The sequence below is a fragment of the Gobius niger genome (assembly GCF_951799975.1).
Source record: "Gobius niger genome assembly, chromosome: 20".
Classification (NCBI taxonomy): Eukaryota; Metazoa; Chordata; class Actinopteri; order Gobiiformes; family Gobiidae; genus Gobius; species Gobius niger.
In genome coordinates this window covers 10,127,598-10,145,097 of record NC_136871.1, presented here as the reverse complement: position 1 = coordinate 10,145,097, position 17,500 = coordinate 10,127,598, and the positions used below count along the sequence as shown (strand labels likewise).

The following is a 17,500-nucleotide window of genomic DNA, read 5'->3' as shown; positions in this document are numbered from 1 at the left end:
CATATCTCAGTATTTAAAGCGGTGGCCTATTCCTTTTTAAGAGAACGAAGGCTGTGGTGAGTGCACTTACTTGAGATAAGATTGGATAAGCTCCTCTATAGTCGGGAGGTCCTCAGGCGGAGGCACTATAGGCATGGTGAACTGATGCTCAACAGGACTGGGCTGCAGAAGGTGAAAAGAGGCCTGGCAGATGAGGATGGGCTGTCCATGCTGGATGGCTTTGATCGAACGGACGGAGAAACTGCGGCCATCTCTTGTGCGTTCCACCTGATACAACACCGGCACCTTGGGGTCACCTACACATCATACGGTTAATTTGTGATTGATCGATTACGATTTCGATTACAACAGTAAGCGATTACAAAATTAGCATAATCGCAAAAAATCGATTATAATTTTATTTTATTTTTTTATGTATTTTTTTTTTCAATTTTTTTTTTTTCAATTTTCTTTTTTTTTTCCTTTGGCCATTTTTTTTTGCAAAGCAGACTTGCGTTATTTCAGGCCGCTGGGATTATTTTCCCTTCGCTTTTCACGTGCCATGGCTCACGCTTTTGTCTGACATAAAAACAAACGGCGCTGTGTGATGATGTCATCAGGCCGCGCTGCTCAGTTTACTTGCGCAGGTGTGAGGGCTGGCCAGCAGGGGGCAGGTGTGAAACAGAGACCTCTCCTTAATCGAGGCAAACTTGAAATCATTTGTACTTTTAAGACTGTCCAGAAAAAACAAAGTGTAGTGTTTTGATTAATAAATAAATAAAATAAAGATAGACTTTTTTTTAAAGGCAACAAATAATCGTTTGAATAATCGTGATTTCAATTATGACAAAAATAATCGTGATTATTATTTTTTCAATAATCGAGCAGCCCTAATTTGTGATAGAATATATTTCCAGGGACAGGGATTTAAAAAGTCTTTAGGGTAAATGAGCATTTCTGACATGTGCAAATACAGCTAAAGACTAAAGGTCACAGATGTCTGACGTCACTGCTTCATCCTTACCTGCCCGTACAAAGTAGCAGTGAAGAGAATGGGCGTAGAGATTATCGCTGACGGATTTTGCCGCTGCCACAAGAGCCTGACCAACTATTTGGCCCCCGAACAAGCGCTGGGTCCGAGGAACCCAATGATGTGTTCCCCTGCGAAAGAACCAAAGTGTCACAACAGGAACATTTAGACAGAAGGGATTGTGCACCAACTCTAAAGATAAATAATAGTGCATGAATTTAATTTTCTAGTAATAAAAATGCCCCACACTTGTGTACATCATAGGGTTGCAGTGCTTTAAATATATTAACCTTTTAATTGACAGTATGTTTCTATTTCCAATAAGGAAGTAAACCAGTAAATATCACAGGAATAAAATGTTAAATACAACCTGTCAAATTAACTGTATGTCAATAAGACCATCATGTTTCTCATACAGAGCAGCCTACCTGTACAAGTCCACATCGAGTTTCTCAAGGTTTAACACACTTGTGACGAGGATACTTTTGAGATCCGGGGGAAACTCCTCCTGCGTGTTATCATCGTTTGAGCTGAGGTTTTGTGTGTCTTTCCTGTCTGAACCAGAGCCATTTTCCGCCATGTTTCTGTTACTTCTTCAAGCCCGTAAACAGAGCACAGTCACTGGGCTTTGTTGCTCAACGGAGACCCCTTGTGGAGTAAAAATATTATTACAAGGGGGAAAAGGAGGTACAGAGATAGATTGGCGCGAATGGGACAAAAAAAAAACAAAAAAACACAGTAGTCGTCAAAAATCAAGGACAAACCTCTGGAGAATTAAAGTTTCAGGGATGGTAAGTGTGATCAACTTATTTAGCAGGTGAAGCCTGTGTTTGACACGAGCTAATGCAGTAAACCTGCTGTGATTCAACTATTCATACTCTTCTCCGTTTGTACTATTGCCACATCTGAATCAGCGGCTGGAGCTGCTACACTTTACTGAACAGCGTCCAGTTATTACGCTTTATCAGCCTGTGTCACATGTTTCTCAAAGTGCTACATGAAGTCATTATTCATTCACTCCACATTAAATGGCAGTAAGTTACTATTGTAGCCACAGCCGCCCTATGGCAGACCGACCATTTTCCACATGGCTATAATATGCTGTTTATAGCATCCTCTATTGGACACGTGTGAAAATCTTTCCTTTTTTTTTTTTAGTTTAAGCTGCCCCCTTGTGGCCGGAGTCCATAACTCCACACAGGAATGGGCTAGAGACTTACTTTTTTTTTTTTACATACTCATGAATTCATCCTCCTCAAAGGGCCACATTAAATCAGCTCAGCCTCATCATCATGTGGCTCGCAGGCCTTGACCTTGACACATGTGAAATAAAGGGTAAAAGAAAATAACAACAACGACAACAACGGGGAAACCGTCAATGTTTTGTCCATTATTTAACCGGGACAGTTTTATTGATTGATTGAGAGCTCCCCTGTCATGGTAGTGGAAATCCTTGCAGATGAGAAACACATTACACATTACACATTACATAACAGTGCATGTGACAAATCACAACCCGGAAATATTTTTGATATCGACACATGTCCAGAACTGACTTTATTTTTGCCTCTTAGCAGATTCATGAAGCCTCTGGGTGGTTCCTGCTTTGCCACTGCCACACTCATCATAGATGCATCAGGGCCACTGGTCAAGTTCCTGCAGGCCCCCTCGCCCTGACCAGCCAGACCCACTCTTTTCTTGTCCAAAGAAACTCTCTTTAGAATGAATAGAGTCTGGATGTGCCAGGCTTACAGTTGATGCCATGAAGGAGCCCATATTCTAGTAAATGTATTAGACAATGGAGGTCGATGGGGCCATGCGAGACCTTCTTGCCCCGGGCCCCAGCGAGTCTGCCGTCGGCCCTGAGTAGATATCTTCAACTATAGAACTGTATGAAATCTCCTTTTCCCTCCATCCACATTATGATGTGTTTCCTTTTTTGTGTGTGTTTTGATCGTGCTCTTGTGGCTGCGCTGCGCTGTGGTGAGGCAGGGCTTCAAGTGGCGCTCCTGTGTTATTTTTGGCACAAGCAGTGGTTGGTGGCTGTTGAGCAGAGAGGAGACAGAGGGTGATTGCATGGAGTCCAAAACCAAGGCTGTGTTGAAGGTCTAAGACTGTCTGAAGGATTTGCTTTGTAATGATCTCAGACATATTATGGCTTTTGAGTGGATGGGATGGTCACGTATGTAAGATGTGGTGTGCATTTTTGTACATTACTTTTTATTTTCTCCTTATGTTATTAAATGCAATTAGGGAGACTAGAAAAGACATTAAAATGCTAAAAATCTTCTAGAATGTGCCGATGTCACACCACCATATGGGGGGCAGGAGTCAGTTGTTCCTATTAACTGACACTTTCACAAGTAGAAAATGTATGAATTACAAAAATAATCATTCATATCATTGACTGGGTCCATGATCTCTCTGTACAAGACCAAAAATCTCCTCAAAACAATATAATTTTACCTGCAACACAACTTTAAATAATTATAGGCCTTTAGAACGCTGTGTTGTCACCTGAAACCAAAGCATGAGTCAAGTTCATGTTACATTTTGTAACCAGTAGGTGGAGCTGTTTTGAGCATCCATGCTTAAAGGAATAGGCCACCGTTTTTACATACTGAGATATGTTCTTACCTTAGCTTTGACGAGTTCTTTAGGACCTGTCTGATCTTCACCCGTGGCATTTAGCCTCCCACTATAGCTCCAAAACAGGTCAAGATAGAAGCTACCAAGCTCTTCCACATTTTCCCTATTTAAATATGTTTACGTGAAGTGTTACACTACAAAGTATAATTACACAAAATTAAACAATGTGGATTTTCTAAGCGGATAAAAGGGGGAACTATATTGTAAGGCGTAATAATACCAGGAGTAGTTCGAAATCCGCGCAGTAATCTTCACATTACCAAATTACTCCTGGTATTATTACGCTTTACAATATAGTCCCTCATTTTATCCGCTTAGAAAATCCACATTGTTTAATTTTGTGTAATTATACTTTGTAGTGGAACACTTCACGTAACCATATTTAAATAGAGAAAACGTGCTTCTATCTTGACCTGTTTTGGAGCTATAGAGGAGAGAGGGAGAGGCTAAATGCTAACGCCGTCTGCGCTGCGTTTACGTGACTGAAGGCACGGGTGAAGACCAGACAGGTCCTAAAGAACTCGTCAAAGCTAAGGTAAGAACACATTTTAGTATGTAAAAACGGTGGCCTATTTCTTTAATGGATCACTGAATCACATTCTACATTTGATCATTATCAACTGAGCAACAGGCAAAAGGGTTATCATTGATGTTTTTCTGCTCATTACCCAAATTCCGTTCATAAATGACTAGGACTGCTTTATAAAATGTCAAAAATATGCTTTATTAATTTTCCTGACATTTTTTCTCTACTTTCCACAGAGTATTGGAGCGACTGTTCTTACAGATATAATACTGGACAATGCCAATGGACACTCTTGTCAAGAAAGATCAATTCAGCCAAATCAAGGATCAACCCCTTAACCGTGAGTGACAAAACCTAAATATTGCATCAACCTCCTGAAACGTAGAGTAAAATTGGTTTTGTTGTAGAATATGTCGTAATTTGTGTGGAGGAAAAAAAGACATTAGACATAGGTGAACAGAGGTGATGACAGTCAGGGCCCGATCTTGCGTTTTGCGTGATGACAGGGGGCGCAGTGTGAAATCTTCAACTTCATATCTGGTACAGTAAGTGGCTGGACAGACTCCCATGGCGATTTTTTTGCGCAGCAGTGGTCCTTCCCCAAGCTTTTCCGCCTACAGACCGTACCAGACTGGAATATATTCTGCTGGGTGTGTTGCACGTGCTGGTGTTTTGATCATCGGCATGGAGTTTGGGTTTAGTGCTGCTAGAGTGCGACCCATCGATATATTCTCTCTTTCCCAGGACATGGACAGTGTTTAACTCGCAGTGGGATAAATAGTTAGTAGTTTGTCCTGCAAGAAGTTAAAGAGGGGGTATCATGCTTTTTTCAATCACATAGCACCAGTCTATAGTACACTACAATGATGACAAAACCAGTAAATTAGAATAACTGTCTCCAGGAGGTGGGGGCGTTCCTAGGAGGACTCAGGCAAACCTATCCCTAAAATGGCTGCCACCAGAGTTTTTACAGATTACTCAAAAATACGTGAAGCTTGAAAAAGTCGATTTTGCATAATACCCCCCCTTTAACAAGATACGCAAGGTTATGCATGATGTTAATGTTTGAGGAGAGCAAAGAGGAATCAACAAGCGCTCGTTGTAGTTAGTGATGCGTGTAGTGCACCACGCCTAAGCCCGGACCCCTTTTTTCTCTAAGCGACTCCCTCAGGCTACTGGCGAAAGCCCTGGTGCACCGTTGATGCAATGGTGTTGTTGCTGATTAAAACATTTTACAGTTTTAGGGACAAACCAGCAACACTTCTCTCTTCTCTCTTCAAGGGTAGGGGGAAGGGAATCTTATTTGTATAGCACTTTTCATATGTCACACCCAAAGCGCTTCACACATGAAAGAGAGGGGGGTTCAATCACTCCCTGCTGATGAAGCGATCGTTGTTTCGATGATGGAAACAGACAAGCATTCTCATACCGACTGACCAGTGTATTAAGCTGTGGAAGAATTAGTCATCAGTTAGGTTAGTGAAGCAACGTTTAAAGAATGAACTCAAAATAATAAATCTCATCATACTTTACAAGACACGCATCCTTTTTTTGTCCTCTAAGTAGAAGAGTGCTTTAAATGTAAACTACAAAATCCTACCCTAAGGGAACGAGCCGAGGTTTTCCACGCATGATTTAGATCGTGCAGAAAATGTGCATACTGTTCCACCATTGGCTGTTTTCTTTACATAGGAACAATTTCTCCGTCGACCACTTTGGAAATGCTCTCCTCTTTGTGGGAGTCTGACTGAGGCGTGCGGTCCAAAACCAGGCAACATCCAGTGTCAGCCATTAACGCTCCTCCTTATGCACTTCTGAAAACAGCGTTTAAAAAAAAAAAAAAAAGTTAGTCTCCAACTCCGCGCCTGGCCCCGGATCAAGAGAACATTAGTGCTCCACTTTATTTATTTATATATTGTGGTGGTAAGTTGTGCGAGCATGTGTGTACGGGATTGTGTGTGTGTGTGTGTGTGTGTGCGCGCAAAGCCACAAAGATATTTCAATTTCTTCAGAATATTAAATAAACATGCAGCGGCGGCCTTAGTGCCAGTGGCTTAGAGGGGTTGGCTCGGGGGGTGGTGCTGGCGGTGAAATGAGGGGAGAAAGAGAGCGGAGGAGGAGGAGGGGGGTGGAGGGTTGCGGCTCTGCTCTGGGGGGGTTAGGCCGCTCCTGGTCAGGGCCCCCACCGGACACAGTGGCGCCTCGCACTGGAGGACTTCAGAACCACCACACTCCTCCACCAAAACCCTGCCAGCCCTGCACACAGCAGCGCCACATCTCGCTCTCCCTTGCGCTCTGAAACCATTTTGATGGTCACAATTAGCACTTCGTAAAATAATGGTTTCTGAAAACGACTAAATAATCTGTTTCCAAAGGGGATTTCATGTGTAAAACCTCCTAATTCTGTCGATGAAATGCTTATTATCATGTATTTCTTATGTCAGTCTTTTCTAAACTGTTGATGCGCCTGAACTTGTTTAAAATGTGCACTGAATCTCAATTTTAAAACATAAACCTAATCATAATACTTCACCTACCCCTCCTAAAGCTTATTCCGCTCGTATCACATCACGTTTTGTGTGTGTGTAGAACTGTGTCGGTGCAGTCTTTTAAAAATCTCCTCCCTGTAAATGTTCCAAGGAAGTGCTTAGTGGCTTGAGCTAAAACGAGGATGGTTTTGGGCAGCATGTCAGTCAGAATGACTCTGAGATAGAGAGTTGTTCCAAAGGGGAAAAAGCGATTTATGAATCGACGTTTAAACTTGCAGATCTTGGGTCTGTCAGCTTTCTGTTTGCTCTAAAAAAGAAGTTGAAGTGAGCATATAATAAACACCACCAATAGTCCTGGCAGTGAAATGTGAAAAGGTGGTCCTGGTTAATATTATTACTAACTTAATGTACTTTTTTTTTTTAAAGGTCCAACAGGCTTTTAAAAAGTTTCCTGTCATTTTATAATTGAGACTAATGGATTGGATGGATTATGTTAATTGTATTTTATGATAACGCACCAGTAGTGATGTGGATGTGTCTATGTGTGAAGCAAGTAATTTTCTTAACTTAATTTTCCCCTGGAAGTAATTTGTCATCCGGAGGCCATTAAATGGGAAGCATATTATCTTTGTAAAGAGGCGCACAGTCACCCACACGCCTCCCTCAGCCCCTATAAACAAAATGGGCTCATTTGGTGGTGCTCTTGGTGCACGGCACAATATAGGAGGAGTCCCTTTAAAACTTTAAAGACATGTGTAACTTAAGAAAGACTTGGCCTTGCAGTAAAATAGTGCATTAGAACATCAAAATGGCAGCACTTAAAGGGTTGATGATGCCACCCTCATAAAGCTGAGTTTGTTTGTGGAGCTGAGAGGGTGGTCTAACCTCGGCCACCGCTGTAATAATGGCTGCAATCATATGGTGGAGAGAGAAAGGAAGTATGAAGATGTTATCTAACACACAATGCTGTTGAGTAGAGTATTCACACATTCTACTATGTTCTACTACAGGGATAATAAATATGAGAAAGTCTGACCCCTTAGATCGACCTTTGTCTTTGTGGGCGTGTGAAAGATCACCAAAAAGAAGATTTCAAGCGCAGAAAGAGGATGCTATTCACTGAAGCACATCCCTGTAAGATTTCAGGCCGCTTCCTCCGCTGATGATTGTTGTTGTGGTTTTGGAAGGATAAACATCATTGACATGCAGTGTTTCCCGCAGCCCCCCTCTTATCTTAAAAGCTGACCCCCTGTGCTGTCGGGTCATGTTATGGTTCACCCCTGGTCCACTCAGGTCACTTTGCCTCGCCTCTTTGCTGAAAACCACTGTCCTGTTGTTGCATGTGCTGATTGTTGAGCCCTGAGGCGTCCTGACATTCTTCTCCCCCTCACAGTCACACCTGCAGACACCTGTGCTTTTGTCCCGCTCCCCTGAACCTGCTGGCGCTCCTGCCTCGGGGCCGCGTGGTTCACCGCGGTCACCTCCCATACTCCAGAGAATAGCATTGTCAGTCTATTCTGCAGTGCGTGTTTTTGAGGGTCTGTACTCCACTCATACCATACTCTACTTTTACCCCATGACATCTGGAAGATAAATATAAAACTTTCTACTCTAAAAAAAAGACTCCAAAGTAAAAAGTTAATTTGTCCATGTGTTTTGTTAATTTTGAAAGCCCAATAATGCACACTTTATAAACAAAGTTATATAAAGTTATTTTTCCAATCTCTTGTTTAAACTGACTTGTACTGTCTACTTTGAATATTTAAAGCAGTACTAACTCCTGCCCCTAGAGACCATATGCACCACTGCAGGTGTCGTAGCATGTTACGGTTTTTTACTTATTAATTGTCTGTGAGAGTAAATACTACACTGATGGAAAAGACAAAGGGAGAGAGGGATATTGTACATCCAATTACATAATGGAGGTACTTTTTTCACTCAAACTTGGCTGTAAATACTGTTTAAGTGGCGCTAGCCCACAGTGAGTTTTGCCTGTTAGCCTGTTAGCTTCTTCTTCGTGATTCCATTAGTGTGTATTGGGGTCTCCGGGTCGGTGCAGGGAAAGTTGCAAGTATGGTTTTCTAGCCAGAGACACCAGGGGGAGATGAAAGACCCTCCAATCATCCCATTAACACTTGTATTACCCTCAGAGGGCCTACGAAAAGGATTTATTAAGGTAAACAAGTTGCTGAGTTCTGCTTTAAGCCCCGTTGCATCTGTGCTTTTACTCAAGTTATGAAATCAAGTAGTTTGACCGACTCTGATTGGGGCTGAACTGAGCAATTAACAATTTGTATGATAAAAAAAATGACATACTGTGACAATTAAATATTGTTTGGCTGCAATCTTTAGGTGGCACTTTGCAAACTGCAAATGCTACAGTTTTTTAGGCTGCACAAAATTCTCTGCAACAACATTTCCTATCTCCGTCTCAATCATTCTGAAATCTGCTAGTTTATCCGTTACACTGCAAAAAGTAATTAACTAGATCAGTATAAACATCTCAATTTGAGCATAATAATCCAAATTTTAGTTGTTTTGACTAGTTAAGAAGTTGTTGGGCATTTGTCCCAGATTATTTCACTTGTTCTGAGATGTTTCTGACTCGTTTCAATACGTTTCGTCCTTATTTCAGGTCATTTTCTTTGCCAATGGGGAAAGAAAATTGGTCTCATCTCATTGGCAATTTTACTTTCTTATTTCAAGCCAGATTTACCGTAGAACCAGTTTGAAATGTCCTCAAACAAGCAAAGTAAACTTGCTCCGATCAGGAAAAATGTCTAAATTAGCGAAAAACGCTCAAAACAAGAAACATTTCCTCAATTCAAGTCATTTAAGACAATGCTTGATATTTACTTTTTGCAGTGTAACAGTTCACTCTTCTCTTCAATGATGACATGTTGGACATATAGTGATGGGACAGTGGGGGTGAGGGGTGCAAAAGGCCGAGCCATGTGGAACCGATTGTCCGAGCATATGTGGCATTGCATGTTTTTTCTTCCTTTTTTTATGGTCTTATTTGAAGCAAGACTTAATGTTTCCTAGCTTCCTAAATAAAAGAAGTAAAAATAAAGCTAAAAGCCTGTGTCACCACAAGTGCGGCGGAGGGATCCAGTAGCAGTTTGGCGCTTTGGAAAGCCACTGACCATCTTCACAACCCCCCCACTCTGACACACCCAAACCAGCCCCTGCTCCTCCTGTGGGGCTTTTATGTTGTGGACTGGACCGTGCGCCCACTTCAGACCACCATAAACATGTCGGTGCCTGATGACAGAGCGGGCCTAGGGACGTTTTATATAAATTGACCTCAACTACAGCTCATTAGAAGCCCTAAATTGGAACCATGCAGCCTGGGACGTGTAAACGCTATATCCACTCAGCGCAGGTCTCGTCTGCGACTCGTCTGCACATTGAGGCTATCATTGTTAGGATTCTGATACAGAGCTAATCGAATATTTGCCTTTTCAGAGTTTGTTACTATAATGACATGACAGGCAGTAAGTAGCACATGAACGTGACAATCATTTCACACCAGTATTCAACCTGTGCACAGATTTAAGTGAATGTATTTATTTGGTTGGGAAGCTGCATATTAAAGGGATGTTTCAGGATTTTTGACATAGGGCCTCATTTCCTAGTTTTCCAGAGTGTTGTTGATTTCTAGAGATATTTTTTTTGTTTTTAATTCATGCAGTCCTTATATTTGAAGAGTTTCGTGGTGCTAGGCTAGTGCTAGGCTAGCGCATGTCTATGGTAACTAGTAGCCTGCATTAAAAACAGTCTAACCCAAGCACAGTGCACCTGAGGCAAATCACTTATAACACCAGACGACTGATGTAAATGTCTGTGTTGACTGAATACATTTTGAAATATAACCATTTTGCATTTAAAAGAACTCATATTTGAGCTTCCTGGTTGTAAGCTACGCAGCGGAGGAGTGATCTGCTCGGTTACCGGATCTACAGTAGTTTGTTTACCTGCGGCCGGCATTACTACACGTGGAATTCACAAAGGAGCTTTCTACAAATCAGATATGGCAACGTTTGGAGGACGACCCCATGATTTTGAAGCGGTTTTTAGTGCAAGCTAATAGTTACCATAGACATGCACTAGCCTAGCACTAGCCTAGCACCACGAAACTCTTCAAATATAAGGACTGCATGGATTAAAAACCACAAAATATCTCTTGAAATCAACAACACTCTGGATAACTAGGAAATGAGACCCTATGTCAAAAAAATATCCCTTTAATGAACACACATGGGACACACCCCCTATTGTACATGTTAACTAATCAAAATGTCACCTCTGCGTCACCGGGCCGTGACTTTTTCGTTTTGGTTTCGTAGAACTTTAGTGCTAAAAATATGCTGGCGGTTCTCAAACTTTTAACACCCAGCACAAGCTAAAAAAAAAGAGGCTTTTAGACATGCCGTGTCTAAACTGGGGCTGAATGGGGTCTAAAAAAAGGACTAAACTATGTCTTAAGTAGTTCTTAGTAAGGACACACCTAACCTTGCCTGGCGGTGTTTAACACGAGAGTCCATCTTGTGCTGCTCCCGCCCCTTTTACGATCCCAGATTGATTTGAGTGTTAGTGATTGGCACTGCAACATCATCCAACAGAGGGCAAAAATGTAATTAAAATAGTTTCTAAATGAAGAATACAAGAATATACATTGAGAATCATTACTATGCTCATTTAATGTTTTCATTCTTCTCTTTTTGTTTTGTTGTGACAGCCAAATGTTTTATTTTTTATTTGTTGAGCTTTTTAATAGACAGATGGAGGCAAATAAGGCGAGAGGAAGGAAATGAAACAATGACCCAAGACGGATTTAAACGTTTATGATACTGTTCTGCGTTCTGGTCACAGCTCTCGCGTTGGATGCCCCGTGTTTATGGTTTATATACGTCACGCTTGACTGTCGCAAAACAGTGAACTGGTTTTAAATGTGTGGCCTAAAACCGAACAAATGAAACACAAGTGGAAGGATTTGAAAGAATCGTGGGAAACATATGCACAAATGCTCGCCAGCGTTTGTCTTTCTTTCTCATTTGCTGTTAGTCGCTCTCGGGGACATCTGTTGTGGACACAGTTTTTTTTTTTTTTCTGAGGCTATCTTGTGTGGTCAGTCCACCCTCTTCAAGTATTTTTATTGGTCTGAAATGGCCCGAATGACCTGAAACTCTGCTGAAAAGTTGAGCGAGCCACACATACTACATGACAAGTGCATTTCCACCATGGCCATATTTTAAGTGAAGAATATAAAGCTGTTGGGTTTTCTGCCAACATCCCCTCCTTATTCTTTTAATCGTGGCCCTTTGTTTGACCGCTTCCCTCAATAGACAATGCATGGACATCTCCCCTGTCCTAATCTCTCCTCTCCACTGAGCCTCGTAATTACCCCTGCCATACAGGTGAGTGTAACTACAGTGGATCCCATTGTCCCGAGCTGAGACCTCACTTGAGTGGATGGCTTTGTTTGCGCCGCTGACGAGAATGAAACTATTTGCTTGTGACGTGGGAGGATGAAAAGAAGCGAGCGAAGTGAGAAACAAGCGTGGAGCGCTTACAAAAGGTCCCTGTTAAACCAGTGTTGATAAACCCGTACGACAAACACAAGGAAAATGCATTTAAAATATATTTACTTTTAAAAGCACCAAGAATTTGTGATTGCTCACCACAATAGACAAGTACACCTTTAGGTTTTCATGCACTTCGAATATTTACATTGAACATTATACCACAGATCTTAAAATATGTGATTCCTAGTTAAGCAAAATAGACATCTTTGTTGTCAAACGTTTATCAGAAAGGCACTAAAGGTAGAAAAGTCACATCTAACAACAAATTAGACATACAGTATAGTCCGTACAAGAAGAAGGCCTTATTACTGTTTTGAGCCAGGTGTGGAAGACTTCACAATGCAACAGTTATAAAGAAATAGCACATCTAACATCAAGATCTATAAATAAAGCTTAAAACATAGACCCAACACAACACAGCCATCTGACAAATAAATAAAACTTCTTAATTTAGTGTGAGTTTTACTATTGGGCAGCTCCATCCTGCATTTGCTAAGGCTAGGCTGCAAAAACATATATAATTTAAGACATAAATTAGATTTGTATTGTACGTAAATGTGAAATTAAATAAGCAAAGAAAAACAAGTTAAAATCATGAAACCCAATCTAAAATGCTTAACACAAAAGATAAAAACATTTGTAATTAGACCTGGGCACATGAACATGTACATGTTGCATTTTCTAATGGACTTCTGAGTCCCTTGAAATTCCCAGTGGTTCGTTTCAGGGGAAGGCAGGCTCAAACGTTTATGTTCATTTCCATGTCACTGTAAGAAGCTTGTAATTCAGGTCACACGTGTAGCACGGCTCATGTCCACAGACTCCATTTGATGTCTTTCATATGTCCCCTCTTTACAAACTGCCCTGGTGTCCTGAAACATCTAAGACCACTCAAATCTCCAACAGTCCACTGCTGTTGTCCACTCCGTTGGTTGTGCCTGTTTTGTCCTCTCCATTTGGGATGGGGTCAGGGGTGGGGTTGGAGGGTACGGCACCAGTGTTCATCTCAGTAGGGTCCTCACTGCGAGGGTCAGTCTCTCCCTCCACAGTTTTGCCCTGCAGGGCTGACTCGGCGTGGGTCTTCTGGTGTTTGGATAGGTGGTCACTGCGGGTGAATCGCTTGTTACACAGCAGGCAGGTAAACTTCTTCTCTCTGGTGTGGGTGCGCACGTGCCTCTCCAGCTCGTCAGAGCGGGTGAAGCGCTTGCCACAGAACAGCCAGTTGCAGACAAAGGGTCTCTCCCCTGTGTGCCAGCGCAGATGGGCCTTCAAGTGGGACGCCTTTCCATAAACCTTTCCGCACCCTGGGATGTGGCAGCTGTGGACAGGCTTCTTCCTCAAGGAGGCGGCAGACGCCCCGAGCCGCTCCAGCTCTTGGCAGTTGGGGCAGTCACATGAAGACCTTGTGGGGGTGCCGCCTCCGCTGTATCCCCCTGTGCCTCTCGCTGGCTTCAGCCCCATTTGGCTCTCCATAAGCCCTGTGCTGGCCACAGGTTTAGGCTTATACATATCCTGGGACAGCATGTGCTGTGAGGGCTGCAGAAGGTGAGAAGAGGAGCCCAGGCCCACTGAGGGGTACGGCGCTGGGTTTAAGGAGGTGAAGTCGGTGCTGTAGCTGGGCAGTTGTGGGCTGAGTGAAGCCTGTGGGGCAACTGTCTGCAGTGACGCCTGGAGCCCTGCATCTGACTGGGGCTGCGTGGCGGACAGCCAGTTGGAGTTTGGGTGCACGTCCCACCAGGAGGACGAGGCGTTGGAGGGGGAAGTGGTAATGCCGGGTATGCCAGCCTTGTACCAGGAGCCATAGGGATGTGTCATGTCCAAAGAGGTATACACACTGGTCAGGCAGTCGGCCGTAGCGTGGGCCTTCGACACTAACAGAGATGGGTCCTGGGACGCTGAGGTCTGGAAGGAGTGGGAGAAAGGGTTGTACTCTGAAGTATAGCCTCCAGCTGAAGGAGGGGGGCTTCCCGTTGGGGTGAGGAGCCCGCTGTTGCCTCCTCCAGTTGTGGTAAAGGAGCCAGTGTAGGAGTCCGCCAGGCCAGAGTCTGCGGTGCGGCCGTTTTTGGTTGCCTGAATGTCAGAGGTCATGATGTAGGGCTTCTTTACTGGTGTGTTGCTGCCGATCTTTCCGGGGGTGGCTGTGTCCCTGATGGGGCTGATGCTGCCAAACTTATTACAGGTAGCAGTTAACATAGCCAGGGGACTGGAGCCATAGCGTGCGTCTTCCTGTGAACAGATAAGGGCAGTGAGACTTACTGTCTGCAGGAAACGGCTGAGTGCTGCTTCTGTCAGTGTCAACACTAATAAAAAGCGTATGTCTGACTGCCACTGCGGGCTCTTCCTGCTCTCCCCCTTCTCAAAGTGGTCAGGCCAAATTTCAAGCAGTTGATGCAAATGTTGTGATGGTTCTGCTCGGCTCAGGATTCCCCCACAGCTATTGTTTCCCTTAAACCACTGTCTCCATGCTTTTCTCTCATTGGAACATTAGTGACAAAACATTTCATAAGACTGCCCTGAAAATAAAACCCATTTGGCTTGTTACAGTAAAAGTACAGACATTTCAGAACACTTGATCTAAATGTGAGGTCTTACTGGGCAATTTGCATTAAGCCTGAATAACTTGATACCTCAAACTTTTTAACACATTCAAATCTTGAGCCCAACATTGTCTAGTATCTTTTTTATAGTAGTGTTTGCCGTCGACTGCACTATTGCGCTTAAAGATATTTTATGTTTTGTGAGGTGACACATGCAAAGAGTTTTGTGAACATATCATTAAACGTTAAGATTAAGCCACACTTGATTATTTGTTCCTGTTGGGACATTTGTCCTTATTGGGGCGACCTGTCAGGAGCTACAGTGCAGCGCCTGAAGACTTAGGCTCATGTCAGAGTCAAATAACTTTAGGATTAACCTGCTAAAGGGACTTTTTGAATCATATAAAGTAGGATTTCTTTCCAAACCACTTTTAAAAAACATCTTATTCAGCTTAAGATTTTTAAAAGTTGTTTAAATGTTTTCTGTTTATCCTTTTTTGTGAAGCACTTTGAGATTTCATTTAGATATTCAAATAAAGTTTTATTTACTTTACATAAGAGAAGAACGACCACCAAAGTTCTCACCTGTTAAATGTGCTTTAAAAATCACAAACTATACTTTACATTTCAACTACTTTAAGACTTCATAGCAGCACTCACAGCTTACTGAGTCTGAGCTAAAGTAAAAGAAGTAATGAAAGATTACTTACAATTATGTTCCCTACCTCCAGAATCGATGCGGCCATCCCTGAGTAACAAATCCTGTGGGAGTGGAGGGGAGCAGAGGGAGAGGCGCTCTGTGTCCCGCTGCAGACAGTGTGGAAGAAGTTGGCCACTAACGCGGGGAAGTGTTTTGAGGCATGGGAAGCCCGCCCCCTAATTACAGCCTCTGAGCTCTTTGAAGACTCACTGAAGAGCAATAAAAACCTAAGCCATGAGGGAAACGGGCGGTGATTGGTGGAAAGAAAGAGAACAGCCCACCCCCATCAAACAGGCAGCGGCCAATCACGTATCGAGGTAAACGCATGAATGGGTTACTCGTCAATCACCACGAGGACATTATTTTGCAATTTTACTTGTATTATTTTTTCCATTGGGATCAGAGCTGCCTGAAGGAAAGACCCCATTTAACAAGATCTCACTTAAATCATGCTATTACAGAAGTCACTTTAATACCGTGCGTGAAACACCTGTGATAAATGTCGTCACCAGGTTAAGAGGCTCTGAACAAAAACACTGCACAGAAATAAACCGGACAAAACTGGGCATGTATGAGTGACGCAACACTTCCTCAGTCTCCAGTCACTGGTATCGAGCGCCGCTCTGCCTGCACATTGTTTACTGAGCTAAAAATATATATATTTATATTTGTCACAATACCTACAGTAACTGCAGCAACAAAACAGCCCAAATGCAAATTATGTGTTGTTGTTTTTTTTGGCCAATTATATTTGATATTCACTTTTTTACTTTCAGGCTCCAAAATGAATGTTTAGTAAGGACTTACATTTTCTTTCTTTCTTTCTTTCTTTCTTTCTTTCTTTCTTTCTTTCTTTCTTTCTTTCTTTCTTTCTTTTTTCTTTCTTCCTTCCTTCCTTTCTTTCTTTCTTTCTTTCTTCTTTCTTTCTTTCTTCCTTGCTTTCTTTCTTTCTTTCTTTTTCCTTTCTTCCTTCCTTCCTTCTTCCTTTCTTTCTTCCTTGCTTCCTTCCTTTTTCCTTTCTTGCTTCCTTTCTTTCTTTCTTTCTTTCTTTCTTTTTTTCTTCCTTCTTCCTTCCTTCCTTCTTCCTTGCTTCCTTTCTGTCTTCTTTCTTTCTTCCTTTCTTTCTTCTTTCTTTCTTTCTTTCTTTCTTTCTTCCTTTCTTTCTTTCTTTTTTCTTCCTTCCTTTCTTTCTTCTTTCTTTCTTCTTTCTTTCTTCCTTGCTTCCTTTCTTTCTTCTTTCTTTCTTTCTTTCTTCCTTCTTTCTTTCTTCCTTCTTTCTTTCTTCCTTCCTTCCTTCTTCCTTCCTTCTTTCTTCCTTCTTTCTTTCTTCCTTCCTTCTTCCTTCCTTCCTTCCTTATTCCTTCCTTCTTTCTTCCTTCTTCTTTTCTTCCTTCCTTGTTTCTTTCTTCCTTCCTTTTTCTTCCTTTCTTCCTTTCTTTTTTCCTGCCTTCCTTTGTTTCTGAGTGTCAGAGTCAGAGAAAAGGGTATAAATGTAAATCCTTCTAATGACTGTGCTTTAAATGCAATGATGCATTTTACGTTTGCCATTTCCATATTTTCATATTCTAAACACTTGAGTACAATTTTACCCGCTGTACCGAACCTCATCATTTGCACAAGTTTTTTTTATTTTCTTTTTTTGTCCATTACTTATGCTTCACTCACATTTCCAAGCTGGAATAGCCATCACTGGGCCCGGGACACTGAGTGCTGGTGTAAAAGATCCATGTTATTAGGCTCATTACTGCACATGCGCCGTAAATAAGACGTGAAAAGCCGACTTAGGAGCTTTCCTGTGAGAGAGGAAAAATAACAATGAACATGTAGCCTCAGCCCGTGCCACATAAATCCAAAAATTCAACCGGCCCAGTCTGTGGTTTCTCTTGCAGATTTTATGATAGTGGGTTCAAGCCTCTCTCTGTTTCCAATATTCTTAACTGCCTTTTCAGACATTAAGTGAGACTGCGCTCTGAGTCAGGCAAATGGAAAGAAGTCATTACAT

The 17,500-nt window shown here is 42.3% G+C and overlaps 1 protein-coding gene across 1 annotated transcript; it reads right to left on the bottom strand.

The window, feature by feature from the left end:
* Positions 1–13,152: 13,152 nt before the first annotated feature.
* Positions 13,153–15,610, bottom strand: sp7 (Sp7 transcription factor; the record flags this gene model as incomplete). Its single annotated transcript, XM_079578889.1, has 2 exons — positions 15,509–15,610; positions 13,153–14,487 (listed from the first exon to the last, which is right to left on the bottom strand). The coding sequence occupies exons 1-2, from the start codon at positions 15,542–15,544 to the stop codon at positions 13,153–13,155; spliced, it is 1,371 nt and encodes a 456-aa protein (XP_079435015.1). The 5' UTR covers positions 15,545–15,610.
* Positions 15,611–17,500: the final 1,890 nt, after the last annotated feature.